General features: G+C 42.2%; 1 protein-coding gene across 1 annotated transcript; it reads right to left on the reverse strand.

Moving 5' to 3' along the window:
• Positions 1–10,990: 10,990 nt before the first annotated feature.
• LOC147929704 (uncharacterized) lies at positions 10,991–14,979 on the reverse strand. Its single transcript, XM_087480697.1, has 4 exons — positions 14,004–14,979; positions 12,162–12,815; positions 11,267–11,328; positions 10,991–11,056 (listed from the first exon to the last, which is right to left on the reverse strand). Exons 1-4 carry the CDS (start codon positions 14,977–14,979, stop codon positions 10,991–10,993), a joined length of 1,758 nt encoding a protein of 585 aa, XP_087336823.1.
• Positions 14,980–22,483: the final 7,504 nt, after the last annotated feature.

The following is a 22,483-nucleotide window of genomic DNA, read 5'->3' on the forward strand; positions in this document are numbered from 1 at the left end:
GCTATGTTACTCTTTCTAGGTTCAAATATGTAACAATCCAATGCATTTGACTAATTACAAGAGTCCGGGTTGAATTTCGAGTGTTTAGCCACCACTTATACCCATTTTGTCCCGAAACAGGCTAAAACCGAGAAAACATTGATTCTAAGCAGTATACAGCTCTGTTACTGTTTCTAGGGTTAGAATGTGTGACATTCCAATGCATTTGACTAATCGTAAGAGTTCGGATGAATTTAGAGTGTTTAGACAACACTTAAATCCGTTTTATCTTAAAACAGGCTTAAACTGAGAAAACAGGCTAAAACCGAGAGAAATCATTGATTTGAAGCAGTGAACAGCTGTGTTACTCTTTCTAGGGTCAAAATATGTAACAATCCAATGCATTTGAGTAATTACAAGAATTCGGGTTGAATTTGGAGTGTTTAGCCACCACTTATACCCTTTTGTCCCGAAACAGGCTATAACCGAGAAAACATTGATTCAAAGCAGTATACAGCTCTGTTACTATTTCTAGGGTCAGAATGTGTGACAGTCCAATGCATTGACTAATTGTAAGAGTTCGGGATGAATTTGGAGTGTTTAGACAACACTTAAACCCGTTTTATCCCAAAACAGGCTTTAACCGAGAAACATGCTAAAACCGAGAGAAAACATTGATTTGAAGCAGTAATCAGCTATGTTACTCTTTCTAGGTTCAAATATGTAAAAATCCAATGCATTTGACTAATTACAAGAGTTCGGGTTGAATTTCGAGTGTTTAGCCACCACTTATACCCATTTTGTCCCGAAACAGGCTAAAACAGAGAAAACATTGATTCAAAGCAGTATACAGCTCTGTTACTATTTCTAGGGTCAGAATGTGTGACAGTCTCATGCATTTGACTAATTGTAAGAGTTCGGGATGAATTTGGAGTGTTTAGACAACACTTAAACCCGTTTTATCCCAAAACAGGCTTAAACAGAGAAAACAGGCTAAAACCGAGAGAAACATTGATTTGAAGCAGTAATCAGCTGTGTTACTCTTTCTAGGGTCAAAATATGTAACAATCCAATGCATTTGACTAATTTCAAGAGTTCGGGTTGAATTTGGAATGTTTAGCCACCAATTATACCCATTTTGTCCCGAAACAGGCTAAAACCAAGAAAACGTTGATTCAAAGCAGTAAACAGCTCTGTTACAATTTCTACGGTCAGAATGTGTGACATTCCAATGCATTTGACTAATTTTAAGAGTTCGGGATGAATTTGGAGTGTTTAGACAACACTTAAACCCGTTTTATCCCAAAACAGGCTTAAACCGAGAAAACATGCTAAAACCGAGAGAAAAAATTGATTTGAAGCAGTAATCAGCTATGTTACTCTTTCTAGGTTCAAATATGTAACAATCCAATGCATTTGACTAATTACAAGAGTTCGGGTTGAATTTCGAGTGTTTAGCCACCACTTATACCCATTTTGTCCCGAAACAGGCTAAAACCGAGAAAACATTGATTCAAAGCAGTATACATCTCTGTTACTATTTCTAGGGTCAGAATGTGTGACAGTCCAATGCATTTGACTGACTGTAAGAGTTCGGGATGAATTTGGAGTGTTTAGACAACACTTAAACCCGTTTTATCCCAAAACAGGCTAAAACCGAGAAAACGTTGATTCTAAGCAGTAAACAGCGTTGTTACTGTTTCTAGGGTCAGAATATGTGACATTCCAATGCATTTGACTAATTGTAAGAGTTCGGATGAAATTAGAGTGTTTAGACAACACTTAAATCCGTTTTATCTTAAAACAGGCTTAACCTGAGAAAACAGGCTAAAACCGAGAGAAATCATTGATTTGAAGCAGTGAACAGCTGTGTTACTCTTTCTAGGGTCAAAATATGTAACAATCCAATGCATTTGACTAATTACAAGAGTTCGGGTTGAATTTCGAGTGTTTAGCCACCACTTATACCCATTTTGTCCAGAAACAGGCTAAAACCGAGAAAACATTGATTCAAAGCAGTAAACAGCTCTGTTACTATTTCTATGGTCATAATGGGTGACAGTCCAATGCATTTGACTAATTGTAAGAGTTCGGGATGAATTTGGAGCGTTTAGACAACACTTAAACCCGTTTTATCCCAAAACAGGCTTAAACTGAGAAAACTATTGATTAGGATATCATCGAGTGTGATCGGTCGTGTCCGTACGGTCATATATTGGGACGTGTCCGTATGGTCATTTGTTGGGCAGTTCGTACGTGTAAGAAGGCCAAGCACCAACGATGGGAATAAAGGGCTGGTTTGGCTTTACAAAGGCCCAATAGAAGAGAAGGATCGAGAAGACATCAAGTGGGAAGCTTGTAGCCGTTAGGAGTCACATGTTTCCTTAAGGGAAACCTCGAGATGTCACTATCACCATAGGGACTCACCCTCTCTCTCTCTTTGTGTCGTTATCAAGCTTGTAAAGGAAGTTACCCTAGTCTTACATTCTATTTAAGGCACCTAGCCGACATTGTAGATGAACTATTCTAATAGAATATCATTTTTGCTTCTTTTATTCTCTTTGTTCATCACTTTATCTTCTCTTCTTACCACACTCAACACTTAAACTACTCACATTCCGCTTAAACTAACATGGTATCAGAGCAAGTTCTTCGATTCACCACTCTCTATACTCACTCTTTCTACTTACTTACCAATCTCTACTTCTAGTTACTCTCTTTAAACCCTTCTCACCATGGAAACTGTAAAACCGGTCGTTACTCCGGTGGTTCTCAAGGGTGCAAACTATTTATTGTGGAAAAGAACCACAAAGACCGCTCTTAGTGGCCGGGGACTCTGGATCCATGTTGAAACCGACCAACTCCCCAAGAAAGCCAACAAAGGAGACGGTAAAGAAGAAACAGAAGAAGACAAGGAGGCTGAGCTCGAAAAGGAAGCCAAATGGTTCCAGGAAGATCAGACCGTGCTTGCCATTCTTCAAAACTCGCTTGACGCGCCCATCTTAGAAGCCTACTCCTACTGTGAGACGGCCAAGGAGCTATGGGACACGCTGGTGAATGTGTACGAGAACATAACCAATTTAATCCGTGTGTTTGAAGTCAAGAAGGCCATTAACTGCTTGCACCAAGAGGACTTGGAGTTTACCAAGCACTTTGGGAAGTTTAGGTCCCTATGGGCCGAACTTGAGATGCTCCGGCCAAGCACTATAGATCCGGCTATTCTGAATGAGAGGAAGGAGCAAGACAAAGTCTTCGGCCTGCTGCTAACCCTGAATCCTGCCTTCAATAACCCATTAAGCACATACTTCGCGGTGACAAGCTGCCTACCCTTGATGATGTGTGTGCCCAAGTTCAAAAGGAACAAGGCTCGCTTGGTCTCTTCAGTGGTAAAGACGGAACTCGTCATGGCCAACAAAGGGATATACAAGCACGAAGAAAGGAAGACGGCCGTATGTGACCACTGCAAGAAGAAAGGCCATGTGAAGGATAAGTGTTGGATCCTCCACCCTCATCTCAAACCAGCCAAGTTTAAGGCTAACATGTCGCGGGAAGGTACAAGCGGCCAAGGAGCCGAAGCAGCAAACCAAGGAGGGGCAGCGGCCATGATAGCCTCCTATGGAGACTTGGTGAGGAAGTCTGACTTGGAGGCCCTTATCAAGTCCATTGCTGCACTCAAAGAATCCGGTACCACCTTCTTTGCTTCTAAACCTAGTAAAATGCTTGTTGTTGATTCAGGGGCGTCTCATCATATGATTAGTAACCCAAGTCTACTAGACAATATAGAACCAGCACTAGGTGATGTGGTCATTGCTAATGGGGATCGAGTTCCGGTTAAGGGTATTGGTAACTTGAAATTGTTTAAACAGGACTCTAAAGCGTTTTACATGCCCACATTTACTTCAAATCTCTTATCAGTGAAGAAAGTAACCCATGATTTGAATTGTTATACTGTCTTTGGCCCTAATAGTGTCCATTTTCAGGATTAAGACCGGACAGATACTTGGGGAAGGAGATGGAACCGGAGATCTTTATCTCTTAGAGAAAACATCACAAAGTTCCTCTAACCCGATTTCGTTTACTTCTTGTCTCCCATCTAATAATGCTAATGCACTGTGGCATGCTAGGCTAGGCCACCCCCATTCTCGCGCTCTTGAGTTATTATTACCTAATGTCTCCTTTAGTAGTTCTAGCTGTGAGTCATGTATCCTTGGAAAACATTGTAGAACTGTTTTTCCAAAATCTTCTACCATTTATGAAAATTGCTTTGATTTGGTTCATTCAGATGTGTGGACATCACCATGCTTATCTAGAGACAATAACAACTATTTTGTGACATTTATTGATGAAAAATCAAAATATACTTGGATAACACTTTTACCTTCTAAAGACCGGGTGTATGATGCTTTTATAAACTTTCAAAACTATGTCACTAATCACTTTAATGCCAAGATCAAAGTGCTTAGGTCTGATAATGGAGGGGAATACACTAGTCACAAACTCAAAGAACACCTATCTAGGCATGGCATAATTCAACAAACCAGTTGTCCTTACACTCCTCAACAAAACGGTGTGGCGGAAAGGAAGAACCGACATCTTATGGAGGTGGCCAGATCGATGATGTTTCACATGAATGTTCCTAAGAGATTTTGGGGGGATGCAGTCATGACAGCCTGCTATCTTATCAACCGGACGCCAACAAAAATCCTAAGCGATCTAACTCCTTTTGAAGTACTTACTAAGAATAAACCATCACTAGATCACTTACGAGTATTCGGCTGTGTGTGTTTTGTTTTCATACCAGGGAAACAAAGAAGTAAGCTCGATGCAAAGAGTACCAAAAGTATATTCATTGGATACTCAACAACACAAAAGGGCTACAAATGTTATGAACCGGTCCATGGTCGCATGTATGTGTCTCGGGACGTCAAGTTCATGGAGGGTCAAGGATACTATGAGACGAAGGATTGGAACAGCCTCAAAGATCTCTCACACTCAACCACAGACCGGGCCACCAACCTCCGCTTCCTTCTCGACCACTTAGGCGTCACCAAGCAACCACACACAGAGGCGCCCAACACTGCTCAAACCTTAAATGAGTCTACGGACCCACCAGTGTCTCATGAACACCGATCAGAGGACAATGGTGTTGAGCTACCCGGAGGAGACTTGACACTACCGGATGACACCGATGGGGTGGAGGTAGACCCTACAGCCCCATCCTCTTCAGAACCAGTGTCCTCTCCACAACCACTCCGGAGGAGTGCCCGTCTCAAGTTTCATCCGTCTACCTGGAAGAACAAGCGTGTGTACTATAATAATCAAGCAGTGGCTCACCCAATTCAGGCCGTATGTTCACTTGCCCTGTTGCCTCCCGACCATGCCGCATTTCTTGGGGCCATTGATGCACACTATATTCCCTAAACATACGATGAGGCCAAAGATCACAAAGTATGGCTCGATGCAGTGGCGGATGAGACCGGTGCTATGGTTCGGAACAACACTTGGGACGAGGCCGACTTACCTGTAGGGAAGAAAGCGGTCAGCTCCAAGTGGGTCTTCACCATTAAGTACCTGAGCACTAGCGCGATCGAACGGTATAAAGCCCGTCTTGTGGCCCGTGGCTTCACCCAAACCTATGGCACCGATTACACAGACACTTTCGCTCCGGTGGCCAAGCTCCACACCGTTCGGGTCGTTCTCTCCGTGGCCACTAACTTATCATGGGATCTATGGCAAATGGACGTCAAGAATGCTTTCCTACAGGGGGAGCTTGAGGAAGAGGTGTACATGCATCCTCCACCGAGGTTAGAGACCATGGTTGCACCGGGCAAGGTGCTCCGACTTCGCAAGGCCATTTATGGCCTCAAGCAGTCCCCTCGGGCCTGGTACCATAAACTGAGTTCTACTCTCAAACTTCAAGGATTCAAACGTTCTGAAGCCGATCACACCTTGTTTACTCGTAGCTCCAGCGCTGGCCTTGTGGTGGTCTTGATCTATGTTGATGACCTCATTATCTCTGGTGATGACAAGGAGGGCGTCCAGGCCACCAAGGCCTCTCTCCACTCAGCTTTTGACATTAAGGACCTGGGTGCCCTTCGCTACTTCCTTGGCATTGAGATCTGTCGCTCGTCCGAAGGTCTCTTCCTTTCTCAACGGAAGTACACCCTTGATCTCTTAGCCGAGACTGGTCGGATTGGTGCCAAACCGGCTCTAACCCCATTGGATGAGGGCTACCAGGCCAAGCGAAAGGGGGAGAGTCTTAGGGCCAAGGAGGGATTACCAAGAGAGCCTATAGATGAGCCATATGAGGACGTCACGAGATACCGTAGGCTTGTAGGAAAATTAATATACCTTACCATCACAAGACCCGACATATGCTATGCAGTGAACCAGGTTAGCCAATACATGAAATCCCCAACCAAGTATCACTGGAGTATGGTGGAGAGGATCCTAAGTTATCTCAAGGGAAGCCCAGGGCAGGGCATTTGGATGGGCAAGAATTCAAACACCGAATTGGTAGGTTACTGCGATGCTGATTATGCTGGGGACACTTTGGATAGGAGATCAACGACTGGATACTGCACATTCGTTGGGGGAAACTTGGTCACATGGAAGTCCAAGAAACAGAAAGTGGTCTCATGTTCTAGTGCCGAAGCTGAGTATAGAGCAATGAGGAAGCTGACGAATGAACTAACTTGGTTGAAGGCCCTTCTCAAGGATCTTGGTGTGGATACAAAGAAACCAATCACCGTCCATTGTGATAATGAAGCTGCAATCCATATTGCTACTAATTCAGTTTTTCATGAGAGAACCAAACACATTGAGGTTGATTGTCACAAGGTTAGAGAAAAGATAGAAGAAGGGGTCATCTTACCATGTCACACTCGAAGTCAAGACCAACTGGCAGATATATTCACTAAAGCTGCATGTTCCAAGGTTTGTGAACACATTCATAGCAAACTTGGGCTTGTAGACATCACACACCCTTGATCATCTCCTCTAATCCATGGACATCACACTCTTTTTCCCTTGACATAGTTTTCTCCCATGAGGTTTTCTATGACAAGGTTTTTAATGAGGTGATGCTTCATGGGTTCCAAGCTCAGTCATTTCATGTGACTAAGCTTGAGGGGGAGTATTGATTAGGATATCATCGAGTGTGATCGGTCGTGTCCGTACGGTCATATATTGGGATGTGTCCGTACGGTCATGTGTTGGGCAGTCCGTACGTGTAAGAAGGCCGAGCACCAACGATGGGAATAAAGGGCTGGTTTGGCTTTACAAAGGCCCAAATAGAAGAGAAGGATCGAGAAGACATCAAGTGGGAAGCTTGTAGCCGTTAGGAGTCACATGTTTCATTAAGGGAAACCTCGAGATGTCACTATCACCATAGGGACTCACCCTCTCTCTCTCTTAGTGTCGTTATCAAGCTTGTAAAGGAAGTTGCCCTAGTCTTACATTCTATTTAAGGCACCTAGCCGACATTGTAGATGAACTATTCTAATAGAATATCATTTTTGCTTCCTTTATTCTCTTTGTTCATCACTTTATCTTCTCTTCTTACCACACTCAACACTTAAACTACTCACATTCCGCTTAAACTAACAAAAACATGCTAAAACCGAGAGAAAACATTGATTTGAAGCAGTAATCAGCTATGTTACTCTTTCTAGGTTCAAATATGTAACAATCCAATGCATTTGACTAATTACAAGAGTTCGGGTTGAATTTCGAGTGTTTAGCCACCACTTATACCCATTTTGTTCCGAAACAGGCTAAAACCGAGAAAACGTTGATTCTAAGCAGTAAACAGCGTTGTTACTGTTTCTAGGGTCAGAATGTGTGACATTCCAATGCATTTGACTAATTGTAAGAGTTCGGATGAATTTGGAGTGTTTAGACAACACTTAAATTCGTTTTATCTTAAAACAGGCTAAAACCGAGAAAACAGGCTAAAACCGAGAGAAATCATTGATTTGAAGCAGTGAACAGCTGTGTTACTCTTTCTAGGGTCAAAATATGTAACAATCCAATGCATTTGAGTAATAACAAGAATTCGGGTTGAATTTGGAGTGTTTAGCCACCACTTATACCCATTTTGTCCCGAAACAGGCTAAAACCGAGAAAACATTGATTCAAAGCAGTAAACAGCTCTGTTACTATTTCTACGGTCATAATGGGTGACAGTCCAATGCATTTGACTAATTGTAAGAGTTCGGGATGAATTTGGAGTGTTTAGACAACACTTAAACCCGTTTATCCCAAAACAGACTTAAACCGAGAAAACAGGCTAAAACAAGGAGAAAGCATTGATTTGAAGCAGTAAACAGCTATGTTACTCTTTCTAGGGTCAAAATATGTAACAATCCAATGCATTTGAGTAATTACAAGAATTCGGGTTGAATTTCGAGTGTTTAGCCACCACTTATACCCATTTTGTCCAGAAACAGGCTAAAACCGAGAAAACATTGATTCAAAGCAGTAAACAGCTATGTTACTATTTCTATGGTCATAATGGGTGACAGTCCAATGCATTTGACTAATTTTAAGAGTTCGGGATGAATTTGGAGCGTTTAGACAACACTTAAACCCGTTTTATCCGAAAACAGGCTTAAACCAAGAAAACATGCTAAAACAGAGAGAAAACATTGATTTGAAGCAGTAATCAGCTATGTTACTCTTTCTAGGTTCAAATATGTAACAATCCAATGCATTTGACTAATTACAAGAGTTCGGGTTGAATTTCGAGTGTTTAGCCACCACTTATACCCATTTTTCCCGAAACAGGCTAAAACCGAGAAAACATTGATTCTAAGCAGTATACAGCTCTGTAACTGTTTCTAGGGTCAGAATGTGTGACATTCCAATGCATTTGACTAATTTTAAGAGTTCGGGATGAATTTGGAGTGTTTAGACAACACTTAAACCCGTTTTATCCCAAAACAGGCTTAAACCGAGAAAACATGCTAAAACCGAGAGAAAAAATTGATTTGAAGCAGTAATCAGCTATGTTACTCTTTCTAGGTTCAAATATGTAACAATCAAATGCATTTGACTAATTACAAGAGTTCTGGTTGAATTTCGAGTGTTTAGCCACCACTTACACCCATTTTGTCCCGAAACAGGCTAAAACCGAGAAAACATTGATTCAAAGCAGTATACAGCTCTGTTACTATTTCTAGGGTCAGAATGTATAACATTCCAATGCATTTGACTAATTGTAAGAGTTCGGGATGAATTTGGAGTGTTTAGACAACACTTAAACCCGTTTTATCCCAAAACAGGCTTAAACCGAGAAAACATGCTAAAACCGAGAGAAAACATTGATTTGAAGCAGTAATCAGCTATGTTACTCTTTCTAGGTTCAATTATGTAACAATCCAATGCATTTGACTAATTACAGGAGTTCGAGTTGAATTTCGAGTGTTTAGCCACCACTTATACCCATTTTGTCCCGAAACAGGCTCAAACCGAGAAAACGTTGATTCTAAGCAGTAAACAGCGTTGTTACTGTTTCTAGGGTCAGAATGTGTGACATTCCAATGCATTTGACTAATTGTAAGAGTTTGGATGAATTTAGAGTGTTTAGACAACACTTAAATCCGTTTTATCTTAAAACAGGCTTAAACTGAGAAAACAGGCTAAAACCGAGAGAAATCATTGATTTGAAGCAGTGAACAGCTGTGTTACTCTTTCTAGGGTCAAAATATGTAACAATCCAATGCATTTGAGTAATTACAAGAATTCGGGTTGAATTTGGAGTGTTTAGCCAGCACTTATACCCATTTTGTCCCGAAACAGGCTAAAACCGAGAAAACATTGATTCAAAGCAGTATACAGCTCTGTTACTATTTCTAGGGTCAGAATGTGTGACAGTCCAATGCATTTGACTAATTGTAAGAGTTCGGGATGAATTTGGAGTGTTTAGACAACACTTAAACCCGTTTTATCCCAAAACAGGCTTAAACCGAGAAAACATGCTAAAACCGAGAGAAAACATTGATTTGAAGCAGTAATCAGCTATGTTACTCTTTCTAGGTTCAAATATGTAACAATCCAATGTATTTGACTAATTACAAGAGTTCGGGTTGAATTTCGAGTGTTTAGCCACCACTTATACCCATTTTGTCCCGAAACAGGCTAAAACCGAGAAAACATTGATTCAAAGCAGTATACTGTAAGAATTGAAGAGGAATGTGTTAGAATTGTAGCCAAGCGAGTTTGAAATCGTGTGGAGTGTGGAGTGTGGAGTGTGTAAGTGATTGAGAGAGAGAGAGTTGGAGAAAGAGATATTTTCTCTTCTTACTAAAACAGAAACCTAGTTACAATCTAATTATAGACAACTTTACACTAGAATATTCTCCTAAGATACTCTACACATTTACAAAGAGAGATAGTGACATCTCCTAAGCTGCACATGTGACTTCTCCCACTTGTGCAACTCGCCCAACGGCTCCAAGGAGGAAGGATCTCGTAGACTTGAGGCCATGTGACCGTTGGAGGCTTCCCTTGGATGGACCGGGCTTGATATTCCAATTGGTTGTACGGACGGCCCGCTTGGTTGATGGTACGGACGTCCGTACGGCCGTACGGACGGTGGTGTGCTACTTCATACTCCCCCTCAAGCTTGACTAAGATTATCGGTCAAGCTTGACAACATAGGCACCCACCTCATTAAAAACCTTAGTATAGAAAACCACTTGGGAAAAACTATACATAAGGGAAAAAGAGTGTAGGTGCCAAGTGAGGAGCCTATGGCCGAGTGAGATCCATAAGGCCAAGTTTTGGGTGAATGTATTCACACACTTGAGGGCTTGCTGCTTTGGTGAGGATGTCAGCAAGCTGTTCTTTGCTCTCGGTATGGCACGGTAAGACCACTCTAAGCTTGATTTGCTCGCGAACCTTATGGCAATCTACTTCAATATGTTTGGTCCTCTCGTGAATTACTGAATTGGTTGCTATATGGATGGCAGCTTCGTTATCACAGTGCATTGTGATCGGCTTTGTTGACTCAATTCCAAGATCTTTGAGGAGAGTCTTGAGCCACATTAGTTCTGTCGTAAGCTTTCTCATGGCTCTATATTCGGATTCGGCACTTGAAAGTGATACAACCTTTTGCTTCTTGCTCTTCCACATGACTAGGTTACCACCAAGGAACGTGCAGTAGCCTGTTGTCGAGCGTCGGTCTTCACGATCTCCGGCATAGTCGGCGTCACAATAGCCTACTAGTTGGGTGTTCTTGTTGCGCCCCATCCAAATGCCTTGTCCCGGTGAACCTTTGATGTACTTGAGGATCCGGGTCAGCATGTTCCAGTGGTACACGGTAGGATTCTTCATATGCTGGCTTACCTGATTCACAGCAAAACAAATGTCAGGCCGTGTGATGGTTAAGTAGATAAGCTTACCTACTAGCCGCCGGTAGAGGCTAACATCCTTGAATGGGGCATTGTCAAGCTCCCCCTGTCCTCCGGCCTTATAGTTCTCTTCAAGGGGTGTTGACACTGCCCTAGATCCTAATTTTCCTGTTTCACTCAATAAGTCAAGTGCATATTTCCTTTGAGACAAAAATAATCCTTCACTTGATCTATAAACTTCTATCCCAAGAAAATATTTCAACTTTCCAAGATCTTTAATGTCAAATACTGATTTCAAGAAGGTTTTAGTGTCCTGAATACCTACCGAGTCACTTCCAGTGATGATGATATCATCAACATACACTAGAATGACTACTATACCTTTGGCACTTGGTAAGGTGAAGAGGGTGTGGTCGGCCTCGGACTTACGAAAACCTTTGTCAAGGAGAGTGGTGCTTAGCTTATGGTACCACGCCCTTGGAGACTGTTTCAAGCCATAGATCGCCTTGTTGAGTTTTAAGACCTTTCCCGGACCAATGATGCCTTCTAAACCCGGTGGTGGCCGCATATACACTTCATCTTCAAGTTCTCCTTGCAAGAAGGCGTTCTTCACGTCCATTTGCCACAATTCCCAATCGAGGTTGGTGGCGAGTGAGAGCACAACTCGGACACTGTGAAGTTTAGCCACCGGAGCAAACGTATCAAGGTAGTCCTCCCCATACGTTTGCGTGAAAGCTCGAGCAACAAGGCGTGCTTTATAGTGTTCAATCTCCCCATTGCTCTTATATTTGATAGTGAAGATATATCGAGAGGTTACAGCCTGCTTGCCCTTGGGTAAGTCGGATTCGTCCCATGTGTGGTTTTGAACCATGGCCGTGTTCTCGGCATCAACCGCTTCTCTCCACACCTTGTGATGCTTAGCCTCATCATAGGTCCTAGGAATCCAATTTTCATCAATGTGACCAAGGAACACTTGATGATCCATAGGAAAGTGGGCAAGAGAGCAAACGGCTTGAATTGGATGGGCAACGACCATGTTGTTGTAGTAGACACGAGTGTTCTTCCAATTGGTGGGAGGGTACTTGATGCGTTGGCTACGCCTAAGAGGAACTATGGCTCCAGCCTCAGGGGCAGCACTGTCTTGTGTGACTGGTACCTCGGTTAGAACTTCATCGGTAGGCGACGACTCGACATTGTCTTCCGTAGGTGATTCCTCAGGTGGAGGTGCATCATGAGCAGGTTCCATAGGAGGCTCAGGGTGTGCTGGTGATGTTGGCCCGGCAGGTTCGTGATTGGCCTGATCGTTTTCGATACCTAGCCGCTCAAGAATCACTCGGAGGTTGCGTGTCCGATCGGATGGTGAGGTCGAGAGGTTACGAAGCTCATCCCAGTTCTTCTCATCATAAAACCCTCGTGTCTCCACAAACTTGATATCACGAGATACAAGAACCTTCCTGGTCTCCGGTTCATAGCACTTATACCCTTTTTGTGTTGTAGAGTAGCCGATAAACATACTTTTAGTGCTATTAGCATCAAGCTTGTCTCGTAGTTCACCTGGTCGCAACACATAGCACACACAACCAAATACTCTTAAGTGATCAAAGGTAGGCGTTGCATTATTCAATACCTCAACTGGAGATATGTCATTAAGGATCTTTGTTGGCGTGCGGTTGATAAGGTAGCAGGCGGCAAGTACAGCATCTCCCCAAAAACGTTTTGGCACCCTTGTATGGAACATCATAGACCTTGCTACCTCCATGAGATGCCTATTCTTTCTCTCAGCCACTCCATTCTGTTGTGGTGTGTATGGACAACTAGTTTGGTGAAGAATTCCATGTTTGGCTAGGTATTGTTTAAACACATGGCTTGTGTACTCTCCACCATTATCTGATCTTAAAATTTTAATCTTGGCATGGTAATGGTTAGTGACATAATTTTGAAAATTTGTAAAGGCCTCAAGAACTCTATCCTTAGAGGGAAGCAAGGTTAACCAAGTATATTTTGATTTTTCATCAATAAAAATCACAAAATACTTTTGATTTTCTCTAGATAGGCAAGGAGATGTCCAAACATCAGAATGAATTAAATCAAAACATTTTTCATAAATAGTAATAGATTTAGGGAAAACAGTCTTGCAATGTTTACCAAGAATACAAGCCTCACACTCATCATTTTTAAATGAAATTTTAGGAAACATTAATGTTAATGCTCTAGTGTGAGGATGTCCTAGCCTAGCATGTAAGATAGAGTCATTAGGCTTAACAATAACTGAATTAAGACAAGATGTAGAAGAAGTAGATAAATTTAAGTCCTCAAGCACATAGAGATCATCCTTAGAACCTCCTTGTCCAAGAACCTTACTTGTCTCAATATCCTGAAAATGAACCTTGTTAGGACCAAATATTGCATAACAATTTAAATCAGTGGTGGCTCTCTTAACTGATAGCAAGTTAGATGTGAAAGTTGGCATATAAAAGGCTTTGGTTTCCTTATCAAACAATTTCAAATTCCCTATGCCTTTAACTGGTACCTTCTCACCATTAACTATCACAACATTACCATTAGCAGGTTTAATATCACTAATCAACCTAGGATCACTTATCATGTGATGTGATGCACCAGAATCAACAATAAGAGGCTTAGTTTTGTTTAAGGCAAGAAAGGTTTTACCGGAGGCCTCCTTGAGGGCTTTGATGAGCGCATCAAGGTCGGATCGCCTCACCAGCTCGGAGGAGGCAGCGAGTGCAGTTCCATTTCCTCCTCCAGCTTGTTGGTTTGGTTCGGAAGTTGGTGTTTCCCCCGCACCAGCTGCTTGATGGGCTCTTGGTGGTCCTCCGCGGCTTGGTCCTCCCCGGTTAATGCGAAGGTGTGGATGAAGAATCCAGCAGCGGCTCTTGAAGTGGCCAACCTTCTTACAATGCTCACATACTGGTGGGTTCTTGTCATCCGGTTTGTAGTAGCCTCGGTTTGAGGACGCCATCTCGACTTTGTTGGCGGTCACTAGCTCTCCTTTGCTGCCAAATAGACCCATGGAGCCATGCTCCTTTTGGATTTGGTTGCAAACTTCGTCAAGGCTCGGAAGCTTATCTGACCGCAAGATGTGCTTGATGAGGTCGTTGTAGGAGGGGTTTAAGGTCAAGAGTAGACCAAACACCTTGTCTTGTTCACGCCTCTCGTTCAGTATGGCTGGATCTATTGTCGCCGGCCTAAGCATCTCTAGTTCAGCCCACAAGGACCTAAACTTCCCAAAATGTTTGGTGAACTCCATATCTTCTTGGTTGAGATTGTTAATAGCCCTCTTAATCTCAAAGATACGGTTGATATTTGTAATATTTCCAAATACGTTCTTGAGAGTGTCCCATAAGTCCTTTGCGGTTTCGCAATAGGAGTAGGCTTCAAGGATAGGGCCATCAAGTGAGTTTTGGATGATAGCTAGGACTCCTTGATCTTCTTGGAACCATTTGTTCCTTTCATCTCCGGCAAGATCCTTGCCTTCTTTGGTGGTCTCGCCACTTGGAGCTTCGCTCGTTTCAACATGGGACCAAAGTCCTCGGCCGCATAGGGCTGTCTTTGTGGTTCTAGCCCACAGTAAGTAGTTCTCTCCCTTGAGAGTAACTGGAACAATCATAGTTTTGGTGGTTTCCATGGTAAACTCGTTGGTTTAAGTGTTTGTCCAACGGTTAAAAAGAGAAAGAGATAGAGAACAAAGAACACAGAGCAAAGAGAGATGATGAGGAAGATTGTGATGGAGATGGAGTCAAGAGACAGGAACAATCTGCTCTGATACCATGTAAGAATTGAAGAGGAATGTGTTAGAATTGTAGCCAAGCGAGTTTGAAATCGTGTGGAGTGTGGAGTGTGGAGTGTGTAAGTGATTGAGAGAGAGAGAGTTGGAGAAAGAGATATTTTCTCTTCTTACTAAAACAGAAACCTAGTTACAATCTAATTATAGACAACTTTACACTAGAATATTCTCCTAAGATACTCTACACATTTACAAAGAGAGATAGTGACATCTCCTAAGCTGCACATGTGACTTCTCCCACTTGTGCAACTCGCTCAACGGCTCCAAGCAGGAAGGATCTCGAAGACTTGAGGCCATGTGACCGTTGGAGGCTTCCCTTGGATGGACCACTTATACCCATTTTGTCCCGAAACAGGCTAAAACCAAGAAAACGTTGATTCTAAGCAGTAAACAGCTCTGTTACAATTTCTAGGGTCAGAATGTGTGACATTCCAATGCATTTGACTAATTTTAAGAGTTCGGGATGAATTTGGAGTGTTTAGACAACACTTAAACCCGTTTCATCCCAAAACAGGCTTAAACCGAGAAAACATGCTAAAACCGAGAGAAAACATTGATTTGAAGCAGTAATAAGTTATGTTACTCTTTCTAGGGTCAAAATATGTAACAATCCAATGCATTTGAGTAATTACAAGAATTCGGGTTGAATTTGGAGTGTTTAGCCACCACTTATACCCATTTTGTCCCGAAACAGGCTAAAACCGAGAAAACATTGATTCAAAGCAGTAAACAGCTCTGTTACTATTTCTATGGTCATAATGGGTGACAGTCCAATGCTTTTGACTAATTGTAAGAGTTCGGGATGAATTTGGAGTGTTTAGACAACACTTAAACCCGTTTATCCCAAAACAGACTTAAACCGAGAAAACAGGCTAAAACAAGGAGAAAGCATTGATTTGAAGCAGTAAACAGCTGTGTTACTCTTTCTAGGTTCAAATATGTAACAATCCAATGCATTTGACTAATTACAAGAGTTCTGGTGGAATTTCGAGTGTTTAGCCACCACTTATACCCATTTTGTCCCGAAACAGGCTAAAACCGAGAAAACATTGATTCAAAGCAGTATACAGCTCTGTTACTATTTCTAGGGTCAGAATGTGTGACATTCCAATGCATTTGACTAATTGTAAGAGTTCGGGATGAATTTGGAGTGTTTAGACAACACTTAAACCCGTTTTATCCCAAAACAGGCTTAAACCGAGAAAACATGCTAAAACCGAGAGAAAACATTGATTTGAAGCAGTAATCAGCTATGTTACTCTTTCTAGGTTCAAATATGTAACAATCCAATGCATTTGACTAATTACAAGAGTTCGGGTTGAATTTCGAGTGTTTAGCCTCCACTTATACCCATTTTGTCCCGAAACAGGCTAAAACCGAGAAAACGTTAATTCTAAGCAGTAAACAGCGTTGTTACTGTTTCTAGGGTCAGAATGTGTGACATTCCAATGCATTTGACTAATTGTAAGAGTTCGGATGAATTTGGAGTGTATAGACAACACTTAAATCCGTTTTATCTTAAAACAGGCTAAAACCGAGAGAAATCATTGATTTGAAGCAGTTAACAGCTGTGTTACTCTTTCTAGGGTCAAAATATGTAACAATCCAATGCATTTGAGTAATTACAAGAATTCGGGTTGAATTTGGAGTGTTTAGCCACCACTTATACCCATTTTGTCCCGAAACAGGCTAAAACCGAGAAAACATTGATTCAAAGCAGTAAACAGCTCTGTTACTATTTCTATGGTCATAATGGGTGACAGTCCAATGCATTTGACTAATTGTAAGAGTTCGGGATGAAGTTGGAGTGTTTAGACAACACTTAAACCCGTTTATCCCAAAACAGACTTAAACCGAGAAAACAGGCTAAAACAAGGAGAAAGCATTGATTTGAAGCAGTAAACAGCTGTGTTACTCTTTCTAGGGTCAAAATATGTAACAATCCAATGCATTTGAGTAATTACAAGAATTCGGGTTGAATTTGGAGTGTTTAGCCACCACTTCTACCCATTTTGTCCCGAAACAGGCTAAAACCAAGAAAACATTGATTCAAAGCAGTATGCAGCTCTGTTACTATTTCTAGGGTCAGAATGTGTGACAGTTCAATGCATTTGACTAATTGTAAGAGTTCGGGATGAATTTGGAGTGTTTAGACAACACTTAAACCCATTTATCCCAAAACATGCTTAAACCGAGAAAACAAGCTAAAACCGAGAGAAAACATTGATTTGAAGCAGTAAACAGTTGTGTTACTCTTTCTAGGGTCAAAATATGTAACAATTCAATGCATTTAACTAATTTCAAGAGTTCGGGTTGAATTTGGAATGTTTAGCCACCACTTCTACCCATTTTGTCCTGAAACTATGAACACACACACCACTGTCCGTACGTCCGTACGTCCGTACAACTAACACATTGGGCCGACCGTACCATTTAGAGGCCTTGTGAGTCCAACCCATTGAGAATAGACCCTAACGGTCACAAGACTTCGAGAACCTTCCTATTTAGTCGTTGGAGGCATTGTGCAAGTTGATGTGCAAGTGGGAAGCAAGAGAAGTCAATTAGAAGTCACATGTAGGTTTAAGGAAGAGATGTCACTATCGATCATGTAACTTGTGCATAGGATCTCTAGAAGAATATTCTAGTTTGTATAGCCCTTAAATAGATTGTAACTAGGAACCAAATAAAGTAAGAAGTGAGAATTCTTCTTCTACACTTTAGCTACCAACTCTCTTTACACTCGCATACTCTCTCTCCCTCTCTCTTATTCTACATACTTGATCACTACACTTTCATACACTAAATTCTTACATGGTATCAGAGCCATTTCGCTCCTAAGTCTGAATCTCTCACCCACCTTATACTTCCGCCTCATATCCCTTTCATTCTCTATTTTTGACTTGAAAGTCATCCCGCTTTAACCGTTGGATAATAGCATTAACCAGCGGACAAAACTCCATGGAAGGCACCAAGACCTTGATTGTTCCAGTCACTCTCACAGGAGAGAACTATTTGTTGTGGGCAAGAACCACAAAGACGGCTCTATGCGGCCGAGGGCTTTGGACCCATATCACATCAAGTGAAGCTCCAAAAGGAGAGCCAACCGAAGAAGGCAAAGCTGTAGCCGCAAGTGGTGAAGAAAAATGGTTTCAAGAAGACCAAAGTGTTCTAGCCATCATACAAAACTCGCTCGATGCTCCAATACTCGAGGCCTACTCGTATTGTGAAACGGCCAAGGATCTATGGGATACCTTGCAAAATGTGTTTGGTAACACTACCAACCTAAATCGAGTATTTGAGATCAAGAGGGCTATCAACAACCTAAGCCAAGAAGACATGGAGTTCACCAAACACTTTGGGAAGTTTCGGTCTCTTTGGGCAGAGCTTGAGATGCTTAGGCCGGTTACACTTGATCCGGCCATCTTGAACGAGAGGCGCGAGCAGGACAAGGTGTTCGGCCTTCTCCTTACACTGAATCCATCCTACAATGACCTCATCAAACATATCTTGAGGTCAGACAAGCTCCCTAGCCTAGAGGACGTATGTAGCCAGATTCAAAAGGAGCATGGCTCCATGGGGCTGTTTGGTAACAAGGGGGAGCTTGTAACCGCTAACAAGGCTGAAGTAGCGATCGCCAACAAAGGCTACTATCGAGGTGAAGACAAGAATCCTCCAGTGTGCAACCACTGTAAGAAGCCAGGCCATTTCAAGAATCAGTGTTGGATTCTTCACCCACATCTTCGAGCCAACCGGTCGATGAATAACCGTGGCGCACCGAGAGCACATCAAGCGATCATGGAGTCGTCGAGTGCAGACCCAAACCATCAAGTCTCGGACGTGAATGGAACTGCCCTGACTGCTAATACTGACCTTGTGAGGAAGTCTGACCTTGATGCACTAATCAAAGCACTCAAGGAGGCCTCCGGTAACTCCTTTCTTGCTTTAAAACCAAATAAACCCCTTATAGTTGATTCCAGTGCATCTCATCACATGATTAGTGATTCGAATTTGATTAGTGACATTAAACCTGCCTTAGGAAATGTGACTATAGCTAATGGTGAACAAATACCTGTTAAAGGAATAGGAAATTTGAAGCTGTTTGATAGACAATCTAAAGCATTTTACATGCCTAGTTTTACTTCTAACCTCTTATCCGTTAAAAGGGCTACAACTGATTTAAATTGCTATGCAATATTCGGTCCTAATGAGGTTTATTTTCAGGATATTGAGACAAGTAAAGTGCTTGGTCAGGGATCTACTCAAGATGATCTCTACTTGCTCAAAGACTTAAATTTATCTTCTCCAAACTCTTCTTGTTTTAATTCAATTTCTAGTATTGTGAAAAATGTTATTTGGCATGCTAGACTAGGACATCCTCATTCTAGAGCTCTTGAACTTATGTTTCCAAATATTTCTTTTAAAAATGATGAATGTGAGGCTTGTATTCTTGGTAAGCATTGCAAATCTGTTTTTCCCAAGTCATTGACTATTTATGATAATTGCTTTGATCTTGTTCATTCTGATGTTTGGACCTCTCCATGTTTATCTAGAGAAAACCAAAAATATTTTGTGATTTTTATTGATGAAATATCAAAGTATACTTGTATAACCTTACTTCCTTCTAAGGATAGGGTTCTTGAAGCATTTAGTAATTTTCAAAATTATGTGACTAACCACTATAATGCCAAGATTAAAATTTTGAGATCAGATAATGGGGGAGAATATACAAGTCATACCTTCAAACAACACCTCAACAAACATGGGATCATTCATCAAACCAGCTGTCCTTATACCCCACAACAGAATGGTGTAGCCGAAAGGAAGAATCGACATCTCATGGAAGTGGCTCGGTCTATGATGTTCCATACTCATGTACCAAAGCGTTTTTGGGGTGATGCTGTCCTAGCCGCCTGTACAAAGATTTTGCAAGATTTTGCAAGATGCTCATGTACCTCATTAACCGGACGCCTACAAAGATTTTGCAAGATGTCTCTCCATTTGAGGTATTAAACAAAGAGAAACCCACCTTTGATCATCTTAGAGTATTTGGTTGTGTTTGCTTTGTGTTAAGACCAGGCGAATTACGGGATAAGCTTGATGCCAAGAGTACAAAAGCAATGTTCATTGGCTACTCCACAACACAAAAAGGCTACAAGTGCTATGATCCAACAGCAAGGCGAGTTCTAGTCTCCCGGGACGTGAAGTTTGTTGAAAATCAAGGCTTCTATGATGCAAGAAACTGGGAAGAACTTCAAGACCTGTCTACCTCGGCATCCGATAAGGCCAGAAACCTCCGGATCATTCTTGAACGGCTAGGTGTGGAAAACGATCGGGTCAACCAACAACCAGCTGAGCCAAACCCACCAAGGGAGCCTCATCTACCAACTGAGGCTGAACCAAGCCAAACATCTGACCCTAACCCGGGCTCCGATCCGATAGCCACCACACACGCTGATGAAGAAACAGTGCACCAGGTTGACGATGAGGTGCGAGATGAGGAAGAAAGCACACCAACTGAAACTGGAGCCACAGGAAATGATCATGAGGAGATCATACCACTCAGACGTAGCCAACGCCTAAAATTTGCCCCATCACACTGGAAGAGCACACGTGTATATTACAACAATGTGGCCGTAGCGCATCCTATTCAAGTAGTGTGTACCCTTGCTCACTTTCCGCCGGAACACCAAACCTTTCTCAGTCAAATTGATGAGCATTGGGTTCCACAAACATATGACGAGGCCAAGGATCAAAAGGTATGGTATGATGCCGTTCAAGCGCAGCGAACGGCTATGGAGAAGAACCATACATGGGACGAATCTGACTTACCAAAAGGAAAAAAGGCTGTCACCTCACGCTGGATCTTCACCATCAAGTATAAGAGTAATGGGGAGATTGAACGCCACAAGGCTCGCCTAGTTGCACGCGGGTTTACGCAAATGTATGGGGAGGATTACCAAGATACGTTTGCTCCGGTGGCCAAGCTCCATACAGTACGAGTTGTCCTCTCTTTGGCTGTGAACTTAGATTGGGAACTCTGGCAAATGGATGTCAAGAATGCATTCTTACAAGGCGAGCTTGAAGATGAGGTGTATATGAGGCCACCGCCCGGCTTGGAAGATACTATTGGTCCAGGAAAAGTTTTGAAGCTCAACAAGGCGATATATGGTCTTAAGCAGTCACCTAGAGCATGGTACCACAAACTTAGTACAACCTTGCTTGGGAGAGGCTTTCGAAAGTCAGAATCAGATCATACACTCTTCACATTACCAAGTGAGAAAGGTATAGTAGTCATTCTAGTATATGTTGATGATATCATCATATCTGGAAGTGACAAGGTAGGTATCCAAGAGACTAAAGAATTTCTTAAGTCTGTTTTTGATATTAAAGATCTTGGAGAACTTAAGTATTTCCTTGGGATAGAGGTGTATCGATCCGATGAAGGATTATTCTTGTCTCAAAGAAAATATGCACTTGATCTCTTAAGTGAAGCAGGAAAGCTTGGATCGAAGGCTGTAACCACACCACTTGAGGAAAACTACAAGACAGCCGGAAAGGGGGAGCCTCCATTCGAAGATGTCACAAAATACCGACGCCTAGTAGGTAAGCTCATATATCTAACCATTACTAGGCCTGATCTTTGTTTTGTTGTGAACCAGGTAAGTCAACACATGCAAAACCCAACAAGACATCACTGGAACATGGTGAACCGAATCCTCAAGTACATCAAAGGGTCACTGGGGCAAGGCATATGGATGGGAAGGAACAAGAACACCGAGTTGGTAGGATATTGCGATGCTGACTATGCCGGAGACCATGAAGACCGCCGTTCAACCACCGGGTACTGCACATTCTTAGGAGGAAACCTAGTCACATGGAAAAGCAAGAAACAAAAGGTGGTCTCCCTATCAAGTGCAGAGTCCGAGTATAGAGCCATGAGGAAGTTAACTACCGAGGTCATGTGGCTTAAAGCTCTATTGAAGGATCTTGGAGTTGAATCACCAAAGCCTATCACTATGCATTGTGATAATGAAGCAGCCATACACATAGCCACCAATTCTGTATTCCATGAAAGAACAAAGCACATTGAAGTTGATTGCCACAAGGTGCGAGAGCAAATACAACTCGGAGTCACTCTCCCATGCCACACCGACAACAAAGAACAACTAGCAGACATATTCACAAAGGCAGCCAGTTCACAAGTATGTGAATACATTCATCCCAAACTCGGCCTCAAAGATCTCACTCAGCCATGAGTATCTACACATGACACCTACACTCTTTTTCCCTTGAGTATAGTTTTTCCCAAGTAGTTTTCTATACTAAGGTTTTTAATGAGGTGGGT

This window comes from Camelina sativa, chromosome 13 (genome assembly GCF_030686135.1).
Source record: "Camelina sativa cultivar CO46 ecotype springtype chromosome 13, ASM3068613v1".
Classification (NCBI taxonomy): Eukaryota; Viridiplantae; Streptophyta; class Magnoliopsida; order Brassicales; family Brassicaceae; genus Camelina; species Camelina sativa.